This window comes from Phlebotomus argentipes, unplaced genomic scaffold (assembly GCF_947086385.1).
Source record: "Phlebotomus argentipes unplaced genomic scaffold, Phlebotomus argentipes genome assembly scaffold_4, whole genome shotgun sequence".
NCBI lineage: Eukaryota > Metazoa > Arthropoda > Insecta > Diptera > Psychodidae > Phlebotomus > Phlebotomus argentipes.
The window spans coordinates 4,000,313-4,022,718 of NW_026776174.1; the positions used below are offsets into that span (position 1 = coordinate 4,000,313).

At 45.1% G+C, this 22,406-nt stretch overlaps 3 protein-coding genes and 3 non-coding genes across 9 annotated transcripts; 5 read left to right on the forward strand and 1 right to left on the reverse strand.

The window, feature by feature from the left end:
* Positions 1-396: 396 nt before the first annotated feature.
* LOC132258909 (protein unc-80 homolog) lies at positions 397-16,647 on the forward strand. Of its 4 annotated transcripts, XM_059756458.1 has the most exons (30): positions 397-497; positions 1,202-1,358; positions 2,399-2,425; positions 2,575-2,595; positions 2,689-2,834; positions 3,009-3,171; positions 3,234-3,450; positions 3,515-3,738; positions 3,852-4,371; positions 4,435-4,598; positions 4,659-4,771; positions 4,999-5,016; positions 5,307-5,634; positions 5,698-6,085; positions 6,748-7,133; positions 7,191-7,629; positions 7,690-7,880; positions 8,452-8,664; positions 8,723-9,033; positions 9,100-9,443; positions 9,500-9,816; positions 10,112-10,278; positions 10,339-11,251; positions 11,314-11,529; positions 11,592-11,898; positions 11,961-12,265; positions 12,322-12,966; positions 13,135-13,283; positions 13,346-14,823; positions 15,053-16,647. In XM_059756458.1, exons 2-30 carry the CDS (start codon positions 1,218-1,220, stop codon positions 15,889-15,891), a joined length of 9,690 nt encoding a protein of 3,229 aa, XP_059612441.1. In that variant the 5' UTR covers positions 397-497; positions 1,202-1,217; the 3' UTR covers positions 15,892-16,647. The 4 variants fall into 4 exon arrangements, with proteins under 4 accessions (XP_059612441.1, XP_059612437.1, XP_059612438.1 ...); XM_059756454.1 differs by lacking the exons at positions 397-497; positions 1,202-1,358; positions 2,399-2,425; ... (1 more) ...; positions 2,689-2,834; positions 3,009-3,171 and having other exon boundaries at positions 3,350-3,450; positions 4,432-4,598; positions 9,082-9,443; positions 13,346-14,841; XM_059756455.1 differs by lacking the exons at positions 397-497; positions 1,202-1,358; positions 2,399-2,425; ... (1 more) ...; positions 2,689-2,834; positions 3,009-3,171 and having other exon boundaries at positions 3,350-3,450; positions 4,432-4,598; positions 9,082-9,443.
* On the forward strand, positions 8,322-8,394 carry Trnat-ugu (transfer RNA threonine (anticodon UGU)). The gene has a single exon. It is a non-coding gene; the product is annotated as a tRNA-Thr (tRNA).
* Trnat-cgu (transfer RNA threonine (anticodon CGU)) lies at positions 9,921-9,992 on the forward strand. The gene has a single exon. It is a non-coding gene; the product is annotated as a tRNA-Thr (tRNA).
* Trnay-gua (transfer RNA tyrosine (anticodon GUA)) lies at positions 12,988-13,085 on the forward strand. Its single transcript has 2 exons — positions 12,988-13,024; positions 13,050-13,085. It is a non-coding gene; the product is annotated as a tRNA-Tyr (tRNA).
* An 88-nt stretch (positions 16,648-16,735) lies between the features above and the next one.
* LOC132258910 (max-like protein X) lies at positions 16,736-18,966 on the forward strand. The gene is made up of 3 exons (XM_059756459.1): positions 16,736-17,210; positions 17,291-17,682; positions 17,741-18,966. The coding sequence occupies exons 1-3, from the start codon at positions 17,066-17,068 to the stop codon at positions 17,942-17,944; spliced, it is 741 nt and encodes a 246-aa protein (XP_059612442.1). The 5' UTR covers positions 16,736-17,065; the 3' UTR covers positions 17,945-18,966.
* Positions 18,956-22,306, reverse strand: LOC132257953 (uncharacterized). Its single transcript, XM_059755028.1, has 2 exons — positions 22,154-22,306; positions 18,956-22,090 (listed from the first exon to the last, which is right to left on the reverse strand). Exons 1-2 carry the CDS (start codon positions 22,229-22,231, stop codon positions 18,956-18,958), a joined length of 3,213 nt encoding a protein of 1,070 aa, XP_059611011.1. The 5' UTR covers positions 22,232-22,306.
* Positions 22,307-22,406: the final 100 nt, after the last annotated feature.

A 22,406-nucleotide genomic window follows, 5' to 3' on the forward strand; every position in this document is an offset into this window, starting at 1 on the left:
CGGTGGTTTGATTCTCTTCAAAGTGGAGTGCAACAGGAAATCCCTTGAAATTTGAGTCTCTCGCGAGAATTCTCCGTGGCGCTTCGGAGGGGGTTTTACAGTACATAATGTATTCCGTGGGGGCAACATTACGCGAGCGCCGTGGCATGAAGGGTGGCCGATGAATGAAGAGGCACGTGGCGACAGGCACGAGTGGCACGGTATCAATGAAATCATATGGAACGCCACATGGGGAGTTGTTTGTAAACATTGACCGGCTCCAGAAGGGCGCAGAATCCGCAGTCACCGCTCCTGACACGATTTCATCTTCCGTCCGATCGATAATTTCTCCAGAACAGTCCGATTTCGCTGAGCTCTCGCTGGCTGAATCAGTCGCCATCACGGGGCTCCGAGTGTCATGACATAGCCCTTCGCGTGTCCGTATCACTCGCGCGACAAAATTACTGAACAAACACCTTCTTCTCACTTTTCCTTCTGCACCCCACCCAATCGTTCAGGTAAAATACTGCCAATTCACACTGAATTTCCACATTTTCCATCGCTTTTCCCCACCGCCAAGGGTGAGTGAAGGCATTCGCAGCTCGCAATAGTCGCTTCTGCGAACAGTGATAGTGTGAAAAATAATTTTCCCTTGTGAGAAAATTGCCAAGCTGTGGCGAGTGGGTGGGTCTCGGCCAATTTCCAATGCGAATTATTGCGTGAAAATTGCCCCAAATGACCAATAAAGGTGAATTGTTTGGCTGATTACAGCGAATGAGTTGCTTTGCCAGATATTGCGTGTTGGAAAGTGACGGAAAAGCGCCTGAATTGTAGTGGATTTGCTGGGCCCATTTTTCTCGTCCTCCCACATCTGCACCGACGACATATTGGATTTCCACTTGAGAATTTTTCTCTCGCTGGAAAATTTCACCCATAACACATCTTTTCGCTCTTCCCCAGAGCTGAAAAGTGCACAACAAATGCTGAATGTGTGAGAAAAGCGCCGCGCTGAGCTTTTTCAACATTATGCGTCTCAATTTTCTCCCGGGACGGAATCATGAGGAATTATTGATTAGAATGGCATCTCATACCACTCCCGGCCAATCTAATTGATTGTCATTCCGCGTTATTATTTGAGCTTATCGGAATGTGTGTCAATGCGCTGTTGTGGAATTCATCACTCACCTCGTCCGCTAATTGAGTTGCAATTTTAATCTGACAGCCCGATAAGAGTCGCAATGGAGGCCCTCAGTCCGGACGCCATGGACGATGGATTACAAGATTTGGGTGTTCCTGTTCCGGTGCAAACATTCCTCTGGCGACAAATTGCACCATTTATTCGGCCGAAACTTGGCAAGCTCCACGAAGCCAGTTGTATGGTATGATTTTATTAAATAACATGCACACTGTTCCATAAGCAGAAGAGATGTACAAATTATTTGAAATTATGCAAAAGGATATTCAAAGTAAATGGCGAATGGGAAAATACATTCGGTGTTCAATTGCAACAATTACATCAAATCATTCACGGGAAAATAATTGCTGTACATAAAGCGCCTCAGTGTTAATGTGTTGCTATCACTAATCAAATTTGTACAAAATCATTATGAGCCAAGTATTCACACGATGGAGTACATGTAACTCTCAGACAAAACACGAGGAAATCTATTCACTGCAAAATTCCACAATTGAATATGAGCATTGCAGAGAGGCAGACATTTAACCTGAAAAAGAGACAGAAAAATACAAAAGCAAATGCTGTTTGATACTCACTTTTTATTTCAACAACAAGGAATAGATATTTACCAAAATATTAAAGCATTTCTTTTTTTATAATAACACAATTTTTGGATTCTGCTTTAATTGGGAATTTAATTCATTCTGCTATTGTGTTGTAAATAGCGTAAAAGCAATACAATTAAACTTATCTTATGGAAAAATTAAACATCATAGAAAAACATAAATGTTCAATAAATTAAATTAAACACGGAGTTAAACACCCCAGAGGGTATACTCTTATGCATTTAAATGTTGCTATATAAACTATGATACTTTATCTGTTTGATGAGACATGGCTTTGTCATCAGTGGTTTTTCCGTTTGGGAAATATATCATCACTCTGTATGTCAGCCTATATGCATTATTGATTGTTGCATATCAAACGGAACATCTCTCTCGGGCATACCTGCACATAGAGGCGGTTGTATTAAATTAAATTATAATCGGCATATCACTCAAAAACTGAACTATTTGCTAGAACAGAACGACTGAATATGTAAATTCCTGAATTGGATAAAGCAAAAATTTAATAATATGTCTTTAATAATGTCTAATGAGTGTATATATTTCTGTGTAAATATGTATGTTTGTATTTGTCTTGCTTTCTGCTCGCATCATGCACACAAAAAATGCGGTGTAGTTTTGCCAACATGCACCCGGACATCATGTAAGTGATTCAATGCTAAAGAAGATACCAATTTAGCAAGAGTCCCTTTGTAAAGATCACAAACTCCCTACTTTGTATATCGTGTATGTTTTCCACGATGCTAACATTAAACTTTTCTTTTGTCATTCATCTTCGATCACGGTCTTTAGGAGTTGAAAGAAGCGTGCAAGGTACGGAAAAGTTTTCTTGGAGTTTATCTTCTTCATCTTGATAAATTGCAATTATTCCATTCAATTAATTCATGATATTCATTTGTTTTGCAGTCCTTCGAAAAAGTACTCGTGCAGAACATTCAGTTCGGGCTGTCACCATCACTAACTTCTGCCCTGCATGCAATCCCCAGATGGAGACTCGTTCAGGCTGCCCTGCCCCATGTAATGCACTGTGCAGCCGCGCTTCTGCACAATAGGTAAGAATTGTGGTGAACCAATATCTATAATTATTCAATAGAAATTATATTTAATCGTTTTAGTTATTTGTTGCACACTTAAAGTCTTGAATAGGAATATTTTTATGCTCATTTTGTTTGAATTTTGGACAAGTTTCCTTTCAATTCACTGTTCTTTACAAAAATATTCCCAAGGGTGAAAGACTTGCAGAGCATTGGAACGCCTGAAACGAAATTGCTCTACACCCTCCATTGGATACTTCTCTTTGCCGGCGAGGAGTGTGCGGATTCCGAGACGGAGCAGGAGAGACAATCCCAGAAGAGTCATCAGTATTTATTTTCCGTTCCCACCATTACGGTGAGTGTTGGCCTAACGCTCTGGTTTCACCCTGAATATCGCCATTAATATTTTATTTGCAGCTCTTTGTCTACCTCTTCGCGCCAATTGCTCATCACCTAAAGGAGTCGGACTTCCAGAATTTCCGCCTCGAGAATGGCATTCGACTGTGGCAGGGAATGTGGGAGTATCGAGCCCCGTGTGCGCCCTGCTTCATCGCCCCTGTGAAGCCCCGAGCGAGGCAACTACTCTCGCCGACGAGTCCCAAGTCAACAATGTCGCCCGATGAATTTCCCATCAGTGAGTATAACGCATTCATATTTGGATGAAATATTAATTCCCACATGAGACCCTTCTTACGCAGGAAAACAGTCTGGTGCCGAAATGACTCCCCAAAGTCTCGATTCGCCACAGAGTCTCTCATACTCGACGGAAACACCCAAGCATGATGATGATTGGATCTCCTCGCCGAAAGATTGTGTCTTCCCAGAGACCATCCCCGAAGAAGCATCCAGTGTCGAAGAGGAGCGTGTGGTTATTTTCAGGCTTCCATCATCGGGGCAGAATTTATTGGACTCATTCTACACTGTGAGTGATGCCTGAAAAAACATTCATTTATTTATCCAATCCTAACTAAAACATAAACTCAGAGAAAACACTTTGTGATGAGAACTTTGAATAAGTAATATTTTCCCCTTTAGGCTGACGCCAGTCTTCTTCAGCAGAGTCACAGAGGGAGCAAACAATCCTTACTCTCGCAAGACAAGCATGAACGCTTTCCAAACCGCTTTGACTTTGATAAGATTGAGGTTTATGACAGAGGTCATGATAAAAGGGACTTCCCAGGCGGCAGCAAGATTTATTCTCCAGCCGAGAAGGACTCTATCGACGATGGCTCGAGATCTCCTCAATTGATTAAATACGACATAACTGCGGCCACATTCCTAGATGTGGCTGTCATTAGATGCCTCTTCATCTCTCATTGGCAAGAGGAAGGAGTCTACTGGAGTCTACATTACTTCAATAATCGACTTCGGGACATTAGCGAGGAAGCTGCAATTCCGGCTCCCCAGCCAAGGAAGCGCTCAAACTCCTTGCCTATTCCACAAATTGAAATCTCGGTCTATCAGGGTCCGAATAGTCGCGACAGCCCTAGCGGAAGTTCCGCGGGTAAAGACTACATTGAGGTGCCTGATGTTTCAGTCTCGGCGCATGTTACAGGTAGTAGTAATTATTTCATATAAATGTAATGAGATACTGATTTATTTTACATTACCTTAGCAGATGATTCTTCAAGTGGACGACGAGGAAGTGAGAAAAAGCGCCGAGTGAAGATGGCTGACATTGCTAGGGCTTTCGTAGAAACTAGAATGTTTTCAAAATCAGATCGAGCTCTTGAAAAAGTTGGTCTTGACTTTGGCACGAACGGGAAAAATCTTGAGCAATCTGTAAGAAACTTTTTATTAAGACTCTCGTGTGATTCTAATCTTGTGTTATTCTTTGTTTAGGAATTACATCGCAGCTTAGATACTGGTGAATCTCACCTATCCAGATCGGTTTCCATGATTGCTCGTACTCCGTCAACAAACTTGGTCAAGGGGAAGAGTATGCCGAGTTTGAGGTAAATATTGAGTTTGATTAAATCATGCAATGCATAAAATCCTTAAAGTTGTCCAAATACGAATGTAACCAAGAGTTTGTGTGAATTTCATTTTTAGGAGTTAAAGAAACTAAATCCGAAACACACGCACACTTTAACAAAATACGTTATTTCCCTATTTCTAATTCTCCTACATTAGGCTCCAAACCTAGTTTCACTCTAATAGAACTTTATTGTCAATTTACCAGCTGTCTTCTTGATAGCGGGTAAGTGCCACTCTTGTCTATCTCACTGCTAATTTTGCAGTTGCCCACTCACTGAGCTTTACATTCTGATTTCTCCTCTCATCTCTTCTCAATTGCTTTTTGCACATTCGAATCAATTCAACAATCATTAGCAGCAATAGAAGCCAAATTACTATTGATTTATATATATTAATCTGTGCGATATTGAATCAATCAAGCCTATAATGCTTATGCATATTATAATTTTCACACTGAGTACTTTCGCAAATTCAGCATTGTTGTGCATTGCAAATACAGTGAAAATGATTAAGATTTTACAGGTATGTGGAGCCACAAAAGGTTGCGAAGCCCGTTCCTCAGGCCGGACCGAAAGCCGCAGTGTTCGCCAGAAATCCCATAATCACAGTCACTGAACACACGCCAACTCCAAGTCCGGACTATCTTCGTCGCCAAGGATCCATAGACTCTCAATTGGATGCACTGAGCAGCACTGGAAGCGCTTTTGGGTTTAGAAATCAAATGCTTCGCTCGCATACAGACTCCCACATCGCCTATGCAGGTCCAGATGAATCTGAGGCGCCAGGTTCGTCCTTCTATATCACACCTGAAGGAGGGATAGACTATGAAATTCTGCTGCTGGTAAGTTGTAGCAATGATTAAATTCAGAAAACATGACAACAATTATTGTTTTTTACATTCCAGGCTGTCTATACAATTTTCAAGAAGGATTCCAACATCTGCTCCTTGCGAGTCTTAGAGGCAGGACTCAATATATGTGAACTCCTCCTGGATTTGGGCATCATGAAGATGGGTCAGCATGCTCACAAGCTCTCAATGGGGATCCTGAAAAGAGCTCTTCTCCATCTGGGCTGTCCTCATGGCTGCAATGAAGGAATCCGAGGACCACCAGCGGAATTCCTTCGCACGCAGTGTCACACCATTTTGTCCCGAATGTTGCGACAAGTTCCGGCTCAGTCGCGGAATTACCTTCGGAACATGGTTAGGACAACAAAATTGCACGAACTCATTGAGTTCTTCCACGCCTTCGTGGGATTCTGTGTTGATCCCAGTTCCCTCCTGTCGCCACTGAGTAAGTTCATCTTCTCTATCTCGCTCTTGTGTCCCATGAATCGACTAATCTCACTCTTGTGCAAAGAACTTCCTCCATTTCAACTCATGGCAAATCTTGAAATTTGTGGTTATTCTGTAATTCTTACATGGACCAGTATATTGTAATTCTTTTATATTATTAATTTTATCTTATACCTCTATTGACCTTTTTCAATGCGCTTCTTGCTCCGCAGAAAGCTAAATCATATGACATACGAAATGAACCAAATTGTGCATCGTCCTTGTGCTTCATAGGCATCCTCGTGTAGATTTCATTTTGAATTTCGCTTCAAACATCTTGTAAGAACACTCCTATCCCAGAGAAGTTGTAAAAGTAAAATTTTTTGAACGTGATATATGATGTACGAACGTGAAGAATACAAATTATTGATTTACAATTATAATCGGCATATTCAAAATTTCTTTCATACAAATAATGTTTATGCATTTTCAGTCATGTTCCAATTGATGATAATCAAAAGACTGAGAGACATGAATTGAGATTAAGCAATAATTTGAATTACTTAAGCATCCAGCTTGTGAGTAGTTGCATGCGCGTTGATGTTTCTCATCTATCATATTCAGACCATAAAAGAACACCTGCATTTAAAACAATGACTCCTGACATTGGCGGTCTATCAGGCGGTCAGGGGGGCTACGCTACCAATTTCGGGGGTGGATTGAGTGGCGGAGCCGAGAGTCAGGTCATCGCGGCCGTCTTCAAAGCCCTCGTCACGCGCTTCGTGGAGTCCTTCAAGGAGCTGAAGAGCCAAGAGAACATGGCTCTCTACTGTGATGTCAGACAACTCGTCACGTATGTCAAGGGCGCCCACGGAGGGCCCTTTCGTCGTGTGGCTCTCAGCGGAATCATGGCTGTCACACCGCGACCGCACAAGAAAGGACCAATCTACCAAACAACTCGCGTCATTCGCCACATTCCCTACACAGACACCTCATCCTTCCAGCAGGACGAACGGGCTCAGAGGAAGCTTCTTTTCAAGAAACGCAGCACCTCCTCAACTTGCGCGGTACGTTCAACATGGCATAGAACACAAGCAGTTCTTCAATATTTGCTTCCCTTGCAGAATTTTCAGAGCCTCTTGGAAACATCAGAAACTTTCGAGGAACCCTTCCGGCACAGCCAAAGCCCACTGAGTAATCTGCGACGGAAAACTGCAAGTGTTCGACCCACGCTGACGCCACGCCATAGCGAAAGAGCCCTTCTCTCTGATTCCACTTCGAGCTCCGAGCGGAATTCCGGGGGGAAACTTGGTGGAATTGTGAGATGGTTCCGAGGCTCCAAAGATCGTTGCTCGATTGATCTGGAAACTGGAGCTATTGCCCCAGATTTGGCAGCCTCTTTTGCTCGCCAGGGCTCTTTTAATCTCAAATCGAGGAGATCTGGTGATGGGCTGGGAAGATCTCTGCAGCGAGCCAGACGAAGGGTGGAGAGACGCCTTGGCCGCTTCGGCATTGGGAAGGGCAAGAAGAAGATTGGAGGAACTGAGGAAGTAACAGGAAGTTGTGAGTTTTCTATACTATTAACTTGTGTGACGATATTTGAAAACTTCATACTCTTTTCAGATCTGAGCCGACGCAGCTCTTATGAGTTTGGAGAGGGTCCGCGAGAGTCCGAAGTTGTGGTTTTGAAGGAGAGACGACTTGTGCCAATCTTTCCCGTGCGAGAAGGGATGTGCAGGTTCTCATTCCTTCTGGAAACGTGCGCACCAGGATCCGTCCCAGATGCACAGCTTGTGGCCGCTGTTCTTGATTTGGTAAGATATTCCCAAAATTGTCATGTTTCACTGACTTTGGCCATATTTATCATAAAAGTAATTAATTTACATAAGCATACACCATGTAAAATCACATTCTTCACATAAAAAAAAATTATTAATGTTCTATAAGACATATGGAAGTGTTGTGTGTGTTTTATTTTACACACATATCTGGTAATAAGAATAACACCCATAATTTCCACTGTTATATTCAGCCCAAAATTCGCCTGAATGTATGGAATTTGAATGAAGTGTAAAATATTTCCCCTCATTTTCACATAAATCACTGATAATGACGTGATTATGTGTAATAACAATCTTCTACACATTTTTCCCATATAATTTTATCAGTTACATAGAGAAAGTCTTAATAATAAGAGTTGAAATGAGTTTGGAAGAACTGTGCCTCTTCATGAAGCACGACGAAAAGCATTGCATGCCTCTTTAGCTCAGTGGCCAGAGCACTGGTCTTGTAAACCAGGGGTCGTGAGTTCGATCCTCACAGGAGGCAGCGTTTAGGGCGCTTTTTTCTTACGCGAAATTTTTTTTCCCGCGCTTTTTTTTGCAGCCTCAAGCTCCGCTGGTCACTCGGGCTGCCTTCCTGCTGGAATGCGCCCACTTCGTCCACCTGTGCAACCGCGGACAGTGGCCGAGCTGGATGAAACAGAATGTCACGCCATTTCGACCTTCAGGGCCGGCGCTTGGCAGTCGAACTGCCCTGGCGTCCAGCACGAGGAGGATTCATGTGCTTCAGCGGGCAGCTGGGAAGATGTTCTACCAGGTGAGACAGATTATGAGGATTTCCGTCTGTTTTTTCACGACTCTTTTGCATTTTCCAGTGGGCAGAAGTCTTGGGCGCCCGTCTTGAAGAGATGCTGAAGACCGAGAAGCTGACCTTCGATCAAGTGACGACGTCCATGTGCGACTCGGAGAAACAACGTCAGCTTCTGTTGCAGGATGAGGAAGAGGACTTCCTGGATGAAGCATGCGTCAATCCTCATGGCAACGATTGTCCTCCGGCTCTAAAGTTGGTCGCTTGCGTGTTGCTGAATGAAATCACGGCCTTCCTGCGGGAGACTTATCAAACACTGCCGAAGACCTCGAAGCTGTCCACAAAGGAAAAGCCCGCTCCGTGGGAGAAAGTTTACAGGTAATCGAATATTTCTATAACAACTGTGTGCTATCCGTTGATGTGAAGTCAATCTGTTCTTCCCAGAGAGGCCAATCGGCGCTGGTCCATGGCGCTCAGCTCCATGGGTCACAGCCAAACCTCTGCCCAGAGTCTCCAGTCAATTGCGGGTGGCGATGGTGGACAGACTGAGAGGAAGATCTCATTTGTACTCCACGAGCCAGACAATGAGTCCGAGGGCAGCAGCAATACAACAGTGACTCTTCAGGGTGAGGAGACCACCATTCAACCCCAGCGAAGACCAGTGGCTGCTGTCAGGCCCTTCCTCTTGCGCCGCGGAACCGCCGGAGCGCCGACTGGAGGATCATTCAAGAGACGCTCCCTCAAATTGAGGCGCGGCACGAAAGATGGCAAAGATATTGAATCTGATTGTGAGTAAATCTTTGCTGAATCTCATGAATAGACTCAAAATGTGAGTTTTTTGCAGATCCAGTCAAGAGAACCGACTCTATTCAGTCCCGACGGAAGGTGTCTTCCCTCTCCGATCGGAGTGACACTTCCGAGCAGGGAGTTGCGAGCGGCGGAGAGGAGTCTCCGGGCATTCTGAGCGATGATCAGCCTCCAGAATCGCCCAGTGACTCAAATGACACTGACGAGACCGGCAAAACGATGCCCTGGATGAAGGGAGCCCTGGAATTGGTGAACTCATTCAACTTTTATTGCTCGCACCAGAGTTTCTGCCACCCATTCTGTTATCGTCGCCACATGCGAGCGGCATCGCGGCTCGTGAAGGCCGTGCGGAAGGTGAGTGTGTGTGTGTGTGTGTGTGTGCGTGGTGAGAGAGTGTGAGGCGTATGAGGCCTGGAGGGGAAATCCGGAGAAGCGGTTCGGTCTTCCCCGACACCATCGCCTCTTTAGCTCAGTGGGAGAGCACTGGTCTCGTAAACCAGGGGTCGTGAGTTCAATCCTCACAGGAGGCAACAGAGGTGCGCCTGGTCAACTTCGCAGAATATGTGGATGCGACGAGGAGGCATGATTTTTGCCTTTTTTTTACTCATTGTTTAACTGTTGCATAGTAATTTTTTTTAATCTCTTGCAGATCTATGGCGAGGAATTTGGTCTGGTGCTCGGAATGGAGGGCGGATTGTCTGATGGTGGGCGTTTGGGTGGCCGCAGAGAGCGTCGCCATGGCAGAAAGGTTTCAGACTTGAGCTCTTCCCAAACTTCACCATCGCGACGCAAAGACAGCATTCCCAGGAAGGACAAGTAGGGATAATAATTTATTTAATCCTTTTTTTCTTGTTCGCATTTGAATGTTACTTGCAGAATTCTCCATGAAGACATTGAAGCAGCCGCTGCTCAAGCCACTCCAAAGCCCGAAGAGACAGCTAAGCGTCGAGAGACTTCACTGATGCTGAAGTATCTGAAGAACCACATTCGCGAGATGTTCCACATTCCAATCGCTACTCTTATCAAAGGCGCCGCCATCCTGACTGAGGAGCAATTCATCGAGGCCATTCCGGCAGCTTGGGAGCTTCTGCTGGAGCCCAACCAAGAGACTGCAGCTACTTCTGCGGCTTTCTTCATTCTGGGAGCCGTGAAGGCGCCAAACTTTGTCTCGGACATCATGCAAAAGGCACTGAAGAACAAAGATCCTGACATCAGAATTGGGGCTATCCTGCGATATCAGGTGTTGTGGAAATGCCGCTTCCAAGTGTGGCCCAGAATGGAGGAGGGCGCTCATATGTCCTTCAAAGTTCCTCCGCCAGGAATAGAATTCACTCTGCCATCGCCCAAGATAGGGATTGAGAGTCTGCCTGTCGTGGATCCTCCGTGGAGTCCTCGACAGCAAACCAAGGACATGGAAGTGACTCTCAATCAGGAGCGTCACAGGTCTCTTGTCACAGCCACAAAGACTCGTAAGAAGCAGCAAACGGAGGCAATTAGATATGCTCTGCAACAGCAGGAGGATAAGCAGAGGGCAGAGAGGCAAAGCTTCATGATGACCACAATTCCCATCACTCAGCAAGCCGCCCATGAGCCGGGATTGGATCATGGACCAGGAGAGGATCACATGGAAGAGGAGGAAGGCGATGTGGGTCGAGCAGCTCCTCATCTTCATGCAGCTCATTCGCTCTTTCCCTCAGTCCTTTGCTCGTCCGTTATGCAAATTGTGGACTGTCTCGATGATGCAGCCGTGAGCTCTGATGGATGTGCCGTGTACGAAATTGCCTATCAAGTAAGAGATTGATTGAGCAACAAGTGAATAAGTTGCAATTTATATGTGTGTTCATTCAACAGGTGATTTGGGTTTGTTTGGTGGAAGATTCCGCTCTCTTTCTTCGCTACGTCCTTGAGAGACTCACTCGTGACCGCCAGGATCAGATGTTCAAACTTCTACGGCATCTGATTCGATTTGTTCCGCGACTTCCCCAACAAGCGGCCTTTGCGCTCTATAACTACATCATCGGCTATGTCATGTTCTACGTGCGCTCGTCCCACGAGTACAGTCAACAGGTGGGTGGACACTGCTTCCGTCTCGCGAGTCAATACTAATGCCACCCCAATTTGATTTACAGCTGGTCGGCTCTGCGCTCTCCATTCTCTGGATGGTCGTTCACAGCGTTCATGGGATTATGTTTAAGGATTTGAAGCAAATTCTGAGAAAGGAACAGTGCGATGCATCAATTTTACTCACGGCCAATGTTCCATCAGCCAAGAAGATTGTCGTCCACGGACCTGAAGACAGGGATGAAGGAGGAATTCCCTCACAGTTTCCCGTTCAGGAAGATACACAATTTTGTCAACTTCTTCGCGAATCTTTGGACTTCTTTGGCATCGAGGAGAAAAATCATTCTTACCATTTCCTAATTGATTACAGATCACGTGAGTTTATACTTTGTTTTAACGTGTGAAATGCATTAAATTTAATTTAATTTTACTTTCAGATCAAATACTTAATCCAAATTGGTATGTTCGCGATTTGTATTTCTTCAAGAGATCTCAATATCCACAACTGAGGCTTGTTGAAATGAAGCCCGAAGAGGCATTTTATGCTCTACAGAAGCAGGAACTTATGAGGAAATTTGTGGAGATTGGAAAAGTTCACTTAACTTGGGCGATTCTTAAAAATGTGGATATGGTTGTGCAGCGAGTTGTTTTCCTGCACGAGGAGCTCATGAAACTGCCCTCCTTCCCTCGAAAGGCTCTGGAGGTTGATCTGGATTTGCACCAAGGCGGAGAACTGGGGAAAGTAAGTGAAAGAAAAAAGCATAGTAACACAATATAACCCAAATGTGTTCCTTTCAGGAGCTTCTTGGTCTGGATGTGTTGCACAAATTTATGTGGGTTCGTCTAATTGCACGGATGTTCGAGGCTATGGCAGGGAATTTTGCCTACTCAGCCGACATTCAGCTCTTCCTCAACGTTTTATCTGGAGCGGCAATTCTCCACTCTGAGGATTCATGCATCATGCGCTATGTCACAGCCACATTCATCAATGCAGCCTTCAATTTCAAGAACATCTTCTCCACAAATGGGTATTTTATGATCATGCCCACCCTTCTGCAAGTCTATTCACTGCACCAGACAAACAAGCTGGTCACCACGACCATTGAGTATGCCGTGAAGCAGTTTTACCTCCTCAATCGGAAGCCTTTCATCCTGCAGATGTTTGGATCGGTTTCGGCGATTCTGGATACGGATGAGGACGGAATGTATGGAGAGGCGCACAAAGTGCAGTCGAGTTGTCTTTTCAATTTGCTGCTGAGTCTGGAGACTCCCTCGCCAGATCCGCTGAACATCGCTGAGCTGGTGAAGGAGCCGAAGCCACTGAAGGCGATTGATTTCTGCTATCACGACGAGGATGAAATGGTGACGGTGCTGGATTGCATAACTTTGTGCGTAATGGTGGTGTCTTACTCAGCCGAGAGCACTCGAGGTTATCAGATGCTAGTGAGTACCATGGGGAGTGTGCCTTCGATAGCTCAGTTGGCAGAGCGGTGGACTGTAGAATGGCTAAAAAAGCATATATGGAAATCCATAGGTCGCTGGTTCAAATCCGGCTCGAAGGAACCTTTTTTGCATTTTTTTTCAAGTGTAAATTTATTTATTTTTTCGCAGATCATCCTGGAGGCCATTCTGCCGTGCTACATGCAACAAATTCAATCACCCAGCTATGTTCCCCTTGAGGGAAAGTCCGAGAGAGATATCATTCTACAATTAGCCATTGCCATTCGAACCATGGTGCACAATTGCGAGGGATTGTCCAAGTACGACAAGTGTAAATCATATTTTGAGGTATATTTCCATATTAAATTGTCTCTCTTTGCAGGAGTTACAACGGTCCTTTTCGCAACAGTCCTGAGCATAAGGGCTCCAGCCAGAGGAACTGCAGTCGCGGACCTCCGTGCTCTCCTGGTCTGGACTTTGAAGATGAGTCGCACTCCAAGTACGTCAGTGATGTGGGCAGGATGAAGATTATGGACACTGCGGAGGACTCTGAGCTCGTTCGGGCTGAATATCGCCGGCCGAGAGATGTTCTTCTGTCAGTTGTTGGGGAGTTCATCAGCCGAGCCACGACTCGTCTGCAGGAGCTCTCGAAGAAGCAGGGCGGAGACTCTAAACCAGTGGAGTTGTTGGATGTGAAGTGTCACGTTCGATTGGCGGATATTGCGCACTCTTTACTCAAAGTGTCGCCTTACGACCCAGAATCCATGGCCTGCCGAGGTCTGCAAAGGTACATGCAGTGCGTTCTGCCCAGAGCCGAATGGGCAGACGATGCCATGCGTCCAGCTCTGGTGACGATTCTGCGGCGTCTTGATAAGGTGTTCATGAAGATCTCGAAGAAGCCATCAATTCGTCGCAATACCGACTGGGAAGCTGCATCGGGACTGCTAAAGGGAATCCACGAAACAGTCCAACGATATCCTTATGTCCTTCACTGGCAGCACGTGAAGGTTCTCTTGAATACCATTCAGAATCTCATTGTCCATGAGCCCGGTCAGTCTCCCGAGGGAGTCTCAAGTGCAGGAGCAGCTGTAATGTCTCAGAACCCACCACCATTCTTCAGCTCCACCGCCGTGCGTCTCATCACGCTGCAAGTCGTGAGTCCAGTTGACTGTTTCACGCTGGAGCACATCTGTGGCGGATCGGCAGAGTTTCCGACGCAGGAGAAGGCTGAAGGACATCTCATCCATCTGATAATGCCGCTGTGTCTGAAGGCTTGCAGCGGCAGAGATCTCGGGGAGTTGAAACAGCACGATATCTCTTTCCTGGTCACGGCCATCCTTAACGCAATGAGTCCACCAGCTGGAAGAACTGCTCAGGCCACTACTCAGGGCAACAGAGTTGTTGGAGACCTCAGAGCTGGATCTCTCACTTTCACTGGAAGTCGCGAAGCCAAACGGCCCGCCAGGATCTCAGGATCTCTGTATCAAGCCGCCTTCCTGGCACTTCGCATCCTCTGCATTTGCTTCGAGCAACGCCTCGCCAACGAATGGCCTCGCATTGTACGCGTGATGAGAGATCTGGGCAGGCGAAACGAGGCTGCCCCGGAACTCTGGAGTTTCCTGGAGTTCGTCGTTAACCACCGCACTCCGCTGTACATCGTCTTGATGCCCTTCATACTCCACAAAATCTCCCAACCGCCGATCGGTGATCACGAGCGCCACATGCAGTTCCTCATTCGAGAGAGGATGCGAGGAATGCTTCCGCCAGGCGGCATAAAGTCTCGTGGAGCTGTGCTGCTGGAACTGGCGAGGGAGTTGAAAGATCTGAGGGAAGAACTGGAGGAGCGCCGCTACGGAAGTGGTGAGAAAACCGCACAGGGTTGGAATCAATTTTAATGTCTTTAAGCTTTCAGTAGAAGTGGACAGACTTTCGCTTCAAGAGCTTCAAGATGATTTTTTTTATGCTAGTTTAGCTGGAGTTCTTCGAACGCAAGAATTCCAGTGTGATTAAATTTACTTGCATGTCTGGTCACAATTGGCATTCCATGCATTTGATTTCGCCGGATCTTTAATGTTGGTATTTCTTTCAGATCGGGACATTCCGGAACCCAGTCGTCGAGATGTGGTGCCCTCAACTCTTCCGCCTGTGGCTGAGGTTCCCAAACACGCACAACGTCCATCCTTGATCTCACTTCTCACTGGCGCTGGACCGCACATCGCCTCTCAGATGGCCACTCACCACGAGAGAGTAATCACTCCCAGTGACTCCCTGTCGCAGCACACCCTTCATCCGCCCAGGGAGTCCCTCTCGAGCAGCTCCACTACAAATCGCGAGCCCGGCGTCAGCGACAGTCACAGTGGCGAGGGCACCACTCCGACTCCCAGTCTGGCGGCCACAGCCGGAGGATCTTCGACGGTGATCGCCGGCTCCACGAGCTCCGTTCCGCACTTGACGCACTCCATGTCGCTGCAGCAATCCATGAAGGCACAGCAAGTGCCGCGGTTGCGCTTTGTGTCCTCCGTGGAGTTCAGACACTCCTCAGGAGAGACCTCAACAACCCCTCTGTCGCCTGGCAGTCCAGCTGAGGATAGCTCTGGCGAAATTCAGCGTCACCGCCTGCAGCGATCGAAGGCCCAGAGCCGCAAGACTTTCAGGATCAAGCGAGGTCGTCAGAATCAGGCTGGAGACACGGTTAGCCTTGCTCCGGAGCCCGTTGAGTTGCCGCCACCGAAGCCAGTGGCAGATTTGTCCTGGGATTCCGTGTCTCAGACCTCGTCCACTTCCGGCTACAGGGACAATTGCAGCCTGCAGACGGGATTCCTGTCGCCGGACGGTTCTCTGGCCAGCGCGCCGCCCATCGGAAGGTCGTCGTCTCAGCACTCGCTGTTGATGCTCTTTGAGGCTCAGGATGAGGACACACTGATTTAAAGGGAAGATATGTTAACATTTGAGATTTAGATTTAGGAATATAGATAAATTTGTAGAAAGAATGGAGCCAGAAAATCTGGGATTTGAGGATGTTAGGTGACGAAAACATGGAGAAACCCACTAAGAAATGCTTCACGAGACCATCATGGAATTGAAAATCAGTCTAGATTATTCACGGTCTAACATCAATTGTTAAACTTCCGCCTAAACATCTCAAATCCCAACTAATCTGAAAATGAAAGGAATTTTTCGAGAAGGTAGAACACTGTTTGATGTTAATCGTAAGAATTTATCAATGTTAATTAATACGTGGCCAAATTTATAACCATAATACAACTTGTTATTGTTAATTGTGTAGGGAATAGTAAGTGTTACAGTTTTATAAAAGTGTTTTAAGTTTTCTAGTAATTTACAGATTGTTCAGAATCAAACCTGTTCTCACACCATTAAGACACACTTAATATATATTGTTGCCAAAGTTCCATTTTAATCCGACCCACAGAATATTCAAGGCACTTTGCCAAGTTACTTCCTTCCGATTAGGTAGAATAGAACATTGAGGTATTTTTGGAAGGATTCTTTTGAGAAAATACACGAATCCATGGATGTTGTTGTTGCCAATTCAAGAATTGCAGGAAGGTCAGAAAATAAGGAAACTCACCATAATTGTTGACGAACTAATTAGTAAATGTTATCAATGTTGTACACGATATAATAGTCTGATCCATATGTGATAGTTTGTTGTTAGCTTATTTCTCAATAAAGATATGAAATTGAGAAATCCATGATTGTTTATCTAAAATCGGTTAGAAAATTTGAATCTGGTTTGTCCCAAAATTGCTTTACAGCATTTTTCCGCTTTTTCCTAAATGACAACATTAATCAGGGTATTTTTATAGAAGGGGAGCTCTTGATGTAGCATTCTTCGGTGTATTAATTGAATTGAATTTATCTTTCAGTGGATTTTGATCGAATGTTTCTCATCCTCGCCAGTGATTTATTGTGAAACATCACGTGGACACAATATGAAACATCGTCACATCTGGCAACCCTCGATTGATGTCAGTTTCGTGGAACGCCATTGGATTTTTGGGATTTTTCTGCACAAGAAAAGATTGGTTTTCCGCGTGGAAAATCACAACTGAAGCCGTTTCGTAAGTGAGAATCGCGCACAATGGCCGAGGGGAGCAAGAGTGACCTCGTGGACATGAAGGCGGAGCCCTCAAGTCCCAGCGAGAAGCACTTCCAACTGCAACATCACTCGCGGTGCAGCAGTTCCGGGAGTATCCACACGCCAAACTCATCGGCTCACAACACTGGCAAGTGTCCGGGAGTGGGTCCGGGAGGGCGATCGTGGGATTGGGCATAACATTTAGAGGGCAAATCCTTCTCATTGAAGATGACGATGATGACAGTGATACAAACAGGAGCAACAGCTCACTGAGCTACAAGGAGAGGCGCCGGGAGGCGCACACGCAGGCGGAGCAGAAGCGCCGGGATGCCATTAAGAAGGGCTACGACACACTGCAGGAGCTCGTGCCCACGTGCCAGCAGCAGAACGATGCGTCTGGTTACAAGCTGAGCAAGGCGGCTGTGCTGCAGAAGTCCATCGACTACATTAGTTACCTGCACCAGAAGAAGAAGAAGCAGGAGGAGGAGCGCGTGGCGCTGCAGAAGGACGTCATTGGGCTGCGCATCATTCAGAGTGGATACGAGCAGATGCTGCAGAATCAGCAAGCTTCGCCAGGACGCACAGAAGCGCGCCTCAGTGACGAGATCAAATTCCAAGTGGTGAGAATCTCTTGCTTTCCTGGCCCTTCCGGACACTAACAGTTCGCTTCACTTGCAGTTCCAGGCCATCATGGACGAGATGTTCCAGACCTTCGACACAATCTCCATGAATGACTTCACAGAGCTGACGACGGGCGTGATTCCGTGGCTCGAGGAGCACTGCAAACCGCATCTCCTGCGCGACGTTGTGTCCAGGACGCTGCGGAACATCATCCCCAACGTGGCGCCGGGCAGCACACAGAATTCTTCCATGGAAATGTAATCTTGGGCAGCGTCGGGTGAGTGAGCACTGGTCGGAAGGGTGAAATATTGAGGGAAATTGAATGCCAATTGAGTTGTTTATCACATTCAATTCATTGCGAGGTTGCCTTGTGATTTTTCAAGAGTTGTTCAGTTATGTAAGCTTATCACTTGAAAAACTAAAGTGCGATTACATTTCTCAGCAGTTTTGCGAAATTCTTATCTCAGAATCTCACTTGTGATTTTGAGATGGAAACCAAATATAGGGGAAAAGTGGGCAATTTACGATGTAATTTTGAGAATTTCATTTGGTTCTTGCGCTTCTTGTGAATATTACACGATTCACACAGACTTATTGCGGAGCAAATTCGATAAAATTACCCTAAAAACTTCGAGAATTCGATTGTATATTTTTCGTATTTGAACTAAGCTGTATGATTAAATAACTTGTTTAGGTAAACATTTTGTCTAGATGATTTTGTTTGTAATTGCAAATCATTTTAAGTAGTTTCAAGTAACAAAACTAATCTGTATGAAAGTTAGGCTCTAAATGGGCAATTGCAATATTAAAGACATCACGGACGAAATCTTAGCTTTAGCACAATGTAAATATGTGAGCTTTAAACTATGTTTTCTAGATCTGTTTTATGTCATTACATATTTCTTTTATTGCGACATCAATTGATAAAAACTATATTTTTAGTCGCATTGTCGAAACTTAAAGAAATAAAGTAATTTTTTTGTATAAAAGTGTTGGAAAATATTTTAGACATTTTTATTAGTCTGCAGTGAATAAAATAAATTAGCATAACAGAAAGTAGTTTCACAGGTTTGATGTCCAAACTGCTCCGCTCTCCCTTATAAGAGATTCCAAAAAACCTGTATTCAATGTATGCATAATTATGAAACATGTTTATTTAGATTTAGACCTTTCGGCGACTGGTGCGCTCACAAATTCTTTGTTAATTGTTATAATTTTTTTATATTTTATTTAAGAATGGATTTGGGGGTAGATTTTGTAAAATACACGTGTTTAAGATCCAAGATCAGCTTGTATTTTAATTGCCAAATCATTTTCAACATAAATTAAGTATTTTTTCAAGTATATTCTGGTGAAAGAGGAGATTTTCCTGTCCGGAAAATCAATCCATCGCCTGTCGATTGCTTCATGGAGATTGAGAAGGAAGTCTTGAGGTTTGTGCCTGGGCATGGCAAAGCTATCGGCTTTGTACTTCCTCGTGAGGGCGTCACAAGCCAGGATGAGCCCATGGAAAGCATTCAAATCGCAGATTTCAGGCAGAATTTCAACTATTCCGAGCACAATTCTTGGGATTTGATGGAATTCATGACAGCCAGAGAAGCACTTCGCAGCGAGAAGGCGAATCTTATGGCACGGATGGCTCAGAAGAGTCCACAGCGTTTTCCTGAATGCTGTCACATTGTCTTCAGACTGAATTTCTGTCCACCAGAACTCAATTCGAGAGAGGAGTTCAAGAATTGTGATGAGTTTCGTCGTTGAGTGACGATTGAAGTCAATCAAAGTAGCCAGAAGGAAGTCGCTGATGTCTGAGAAGCGAGTCCTGAGATCGTCCAGAGACAGTTTCACCGGTTGCCACTCTTCCTCTTCCTGGAAGTGCGTCTTCTGGCCCACAATCTTGGGAATGAGAGCACCGCAGAGCTGCAGAGCGCCATTTCTTACCGTCCACTCGTCACTGTCGATCTTCTGGAAGGCTATCGAGAGGATCCGCGGTATGAATGGAATCATACTCTCAAACAAGGAGCTGTCTTTGACCAGAATACAGAGATAGTGCAGCATCACAGCCTCCATGTTGTCGCAATTCTCCGCGATCATCGAATTCTTCCTCTGCAGACTGGCAAAAATGATCTTCATTGAGCGCTGAAGAAGCTTCTTGTCCTCAGAACGATCATTCCGGAGAAGATTGAGAAACATGATTGAGTATCCGGCTGCACGACGAGTTGTGCTGAGTTTCTTTCTCTCTTCGAAGAGACTCTCAAGTGAGGCGGTTAAGATGGGATTCTCTGGATCAATTCTGCGAACAAGGCTGCCCAAAGACAATCCCGCCGCCTCAATGGCGCCTTTGTGGCGACACCGTTGCAGAATGCTGGTGTTGACTTTCATAGCAATCGCGAGTTCCTGCTGATTCTGGGCAGAAGCTGTTGCCAGCTCTCCACAGGCCTTGAGAGTCATCCAGAGAGAGAGGAGCAGAAGTTTCCTGGCCTCTGCATGAGGTTGAGTGGCTTCCAAGCGAGATCTGTCAATGAGAACTTGCAGACTTTCCTCCATCACTTCAAAGCTCGGCGCTTCCTCGAACTCTCCAGTGTGATTCAGGAAGTTTAGAATTTTCTCTGTGATTTCCAAAGTGAGATTCATCAGAATCTGCATTGGATGATCTTTCGTTGACCGCGAACACTTCACAATTTCCACCAAAGAAGCAATTTTGTGGAAAATATGTTGACCAGATTGCACTGACGCAAAGGGATCTTCCTGGAAGACCTTAAAACTCTCTTTCAGAGAATCTACATGATCAGTCAGGACCTCTTCGCTAGTTTCTGAAAGAATTCTCGCATACAAATGACAAGAACTCGCAGATTCTATGCTGTTTTCAGACAAAAGAGCCTCTCTGAAGAGTCTCTGGACGTCGACTTTCACTTCTTCTCCTTGGAAAAACTCACAGATTATCTGACAAGTCAGTTCCTGGACATCATCAAAATTGCTCCTCAGCTGAGGAAGAATTCTCTTGAAATCCTCATCAGATGAGAACTTGAAAACATTGCTTCTCTCCAGAGTTTCTCTGATTCGCTCATTTCCCTCGCCGCTGTGATTCTTTGTCAAGCTATATCTTCCGGACAGGAATCTCATCAGCAAATCCATCATTCTTAGGGCAAAAATGATTGGCTGATATTCCTCTGGATCACTCTTTAATCCACAATCTACGACTTCTCGCTTCAGAAAGATGAAAAATTTGATTGTCTCCGGAGATTCTCTGCGTTCCTTCCTCGCCAACTGCACCAGAATGCCTGACAGTCTCTTAAAGATATAGTTCCTGAGTCCAGTATTGTTGTCAGCGATGTGAAAAGTGAGAAAGCGCTCCAAGAATTGCAGATTCACCGTCATGTCGATGCCTTTCGTGAGACGATGGATGAGAATTTCGTACAAATGCTGTCGCAGAATCGATTCCAGACTACTCAAGTCTACTTTTTCCATGAGATCCTGATCTAGTTGGATATTTTGAGATGCCAGCTGTTCATTGAATGCTCTTCGAACGAGGATGTATCGGCAAGTGTCCATCTCTTCATACTCCAAACTCAGATCGTCCAAGAGACAGTCTAAATCTTTGTATGAACTCAGCCACTGATTAATGAAATTATCCGCTTCCAAAGGAGATCTTTCGAGAAGAATATTCCTCATCATCTCAGAGATATTCACTTGTTTGTGTTTCACCAGACTTTTGAAGAGATACTGTCCAGGAGAGAGAAGATTGCGATGTCTCAGTGAACTTGAGAGTCCTTCCAAGAACAAATGTTTCTCTTTTTCCTCAAAGTCATGAAATATAGTGTTCACATTGGCTGCTATCACGCCCAACAGGTAATACTTGTGAGGATTTGTCCAGGACCATCGATTTAGAATCTCCTGAAAGATGTATTTACTCCGTTCCGGACATTTCTTGGTGATGAATTCCATCAAAGATAATGTTTGTTCTCTCACTCCAGCAATATTTGATGTCAAGTTCATCCAGACTGTCATCAAGAGTACATCAAAGTCATACTTAAAGTCTGGAAAGTACTTGCAGAAGTTCAGCAAGTTTTTCAGGGCCCAGAGAATGAAGATTGATTGATCCTTAGAACAAATATTCACAACCTCAAGTACTTTCTTCGCTATTTTCTCCGTATCTACGGCCTTCCTGTAGTCCGTAGACAGCATTCCGTCTATAAGATTGACTGCTAAGCGGGTATCTTGAAAATTGAATCCATCCAGAGAGAAGTCATCCTTTCCGGAAGTGGTCAGGAGTTGAAAGAAGGCGCTACAAGTAATTTGTAGAGTAAATTTAGGAAGTATTGCATGATTTTTTATCACAGAAACAAGGGCATCTCTCAGAGAGTCGCTGTAGATATCTGACTTCTTCTTGCGAGCCTCACAGTAGATTTCCTGGTTGGAAATAAAAGGCGGCATTAAAAAACAGCCCTCGATAAACAAACCACATAACCTCACTTGAACAGTTTTGACCGAAACTGCGCTGTCACCGTTCAAATCACTAATCCATTGAGTAGATTTTTCATCGGCACTCATGTTAAACTCAATCAAGTGTAGAAATGAAAGAAAAAGTATGAATTCTGGGAAATATTGAGGATTTTCTCTGCACGCGGATGCAAAACAGTGGGAAATCGATGAGAAATCGATCAGGCGAACGCACGTTGAAAGTTGCTTCGATGCGATGTCCCACGGGGCATTGCCGCCAACCGCA

Excerpts from the sequence above, each read along its gene's own strand:
- LOC132258909 (XM_059756458.1), top strand. The coding sequence starts at position 1,218 with ATGGAGGCCCTCAGTCCGGACGCCATGGACGATGGATTACAAGATTTG. Across the intron at positions 5,635-5,697 it reads ACTATGAAATTCTGCTGCTG|GCTGTCTATACAATTTTCAA; the intron begins GTAAGTTGTAGC and ends TTTACATTCCAG. Across the intron at positions 9,817-10,111 it reads TCGTGAAGGCCGTGCGGAAG|ATCTATGGCGAGGAATTTGG; the intron begins GTGAGTGTGTGT and ends AATCTCTTGCAG.
- LOC132258910 (XM_059756459.1), top strand. The coding sequence starts at position 17,066 with ATGGCCGAGGGGAGCAAGAGTGACCTCGTGGACATGAAGGCGGAGCCC. Across the intron at positions 17,211-17,290 it reads CTCATCGGCTCACAACACTG|ATGACGATGATGACAGTGAT; the intron begins GCAAGTGTCCGG and ends TTCTCATTGAAG. Across the intron at positions 17,683-17,740 it reads ACGAGATCAAATTCCAAGTG|TTCCAGGCCATCATGGACGA; the intron begins GTGAGAATCTCT and ends CTTCACTTGCAG.
- LOC132257953 (XM_059755028.1), bottom strand. The coding sequence starts at position 22,231 with ATGAGTGCCGATGAAAAATCTACTCAATGGATTAGTGATTTGAACGGT. Across the intron at positions 22,091-22,153 it reads TTTCGGTCAAAACTGTTCAA|GAAATCTACTGTGAGGCTCG; the intron begins GTGAGGTTATGT and ends ATTTCCAACCAG.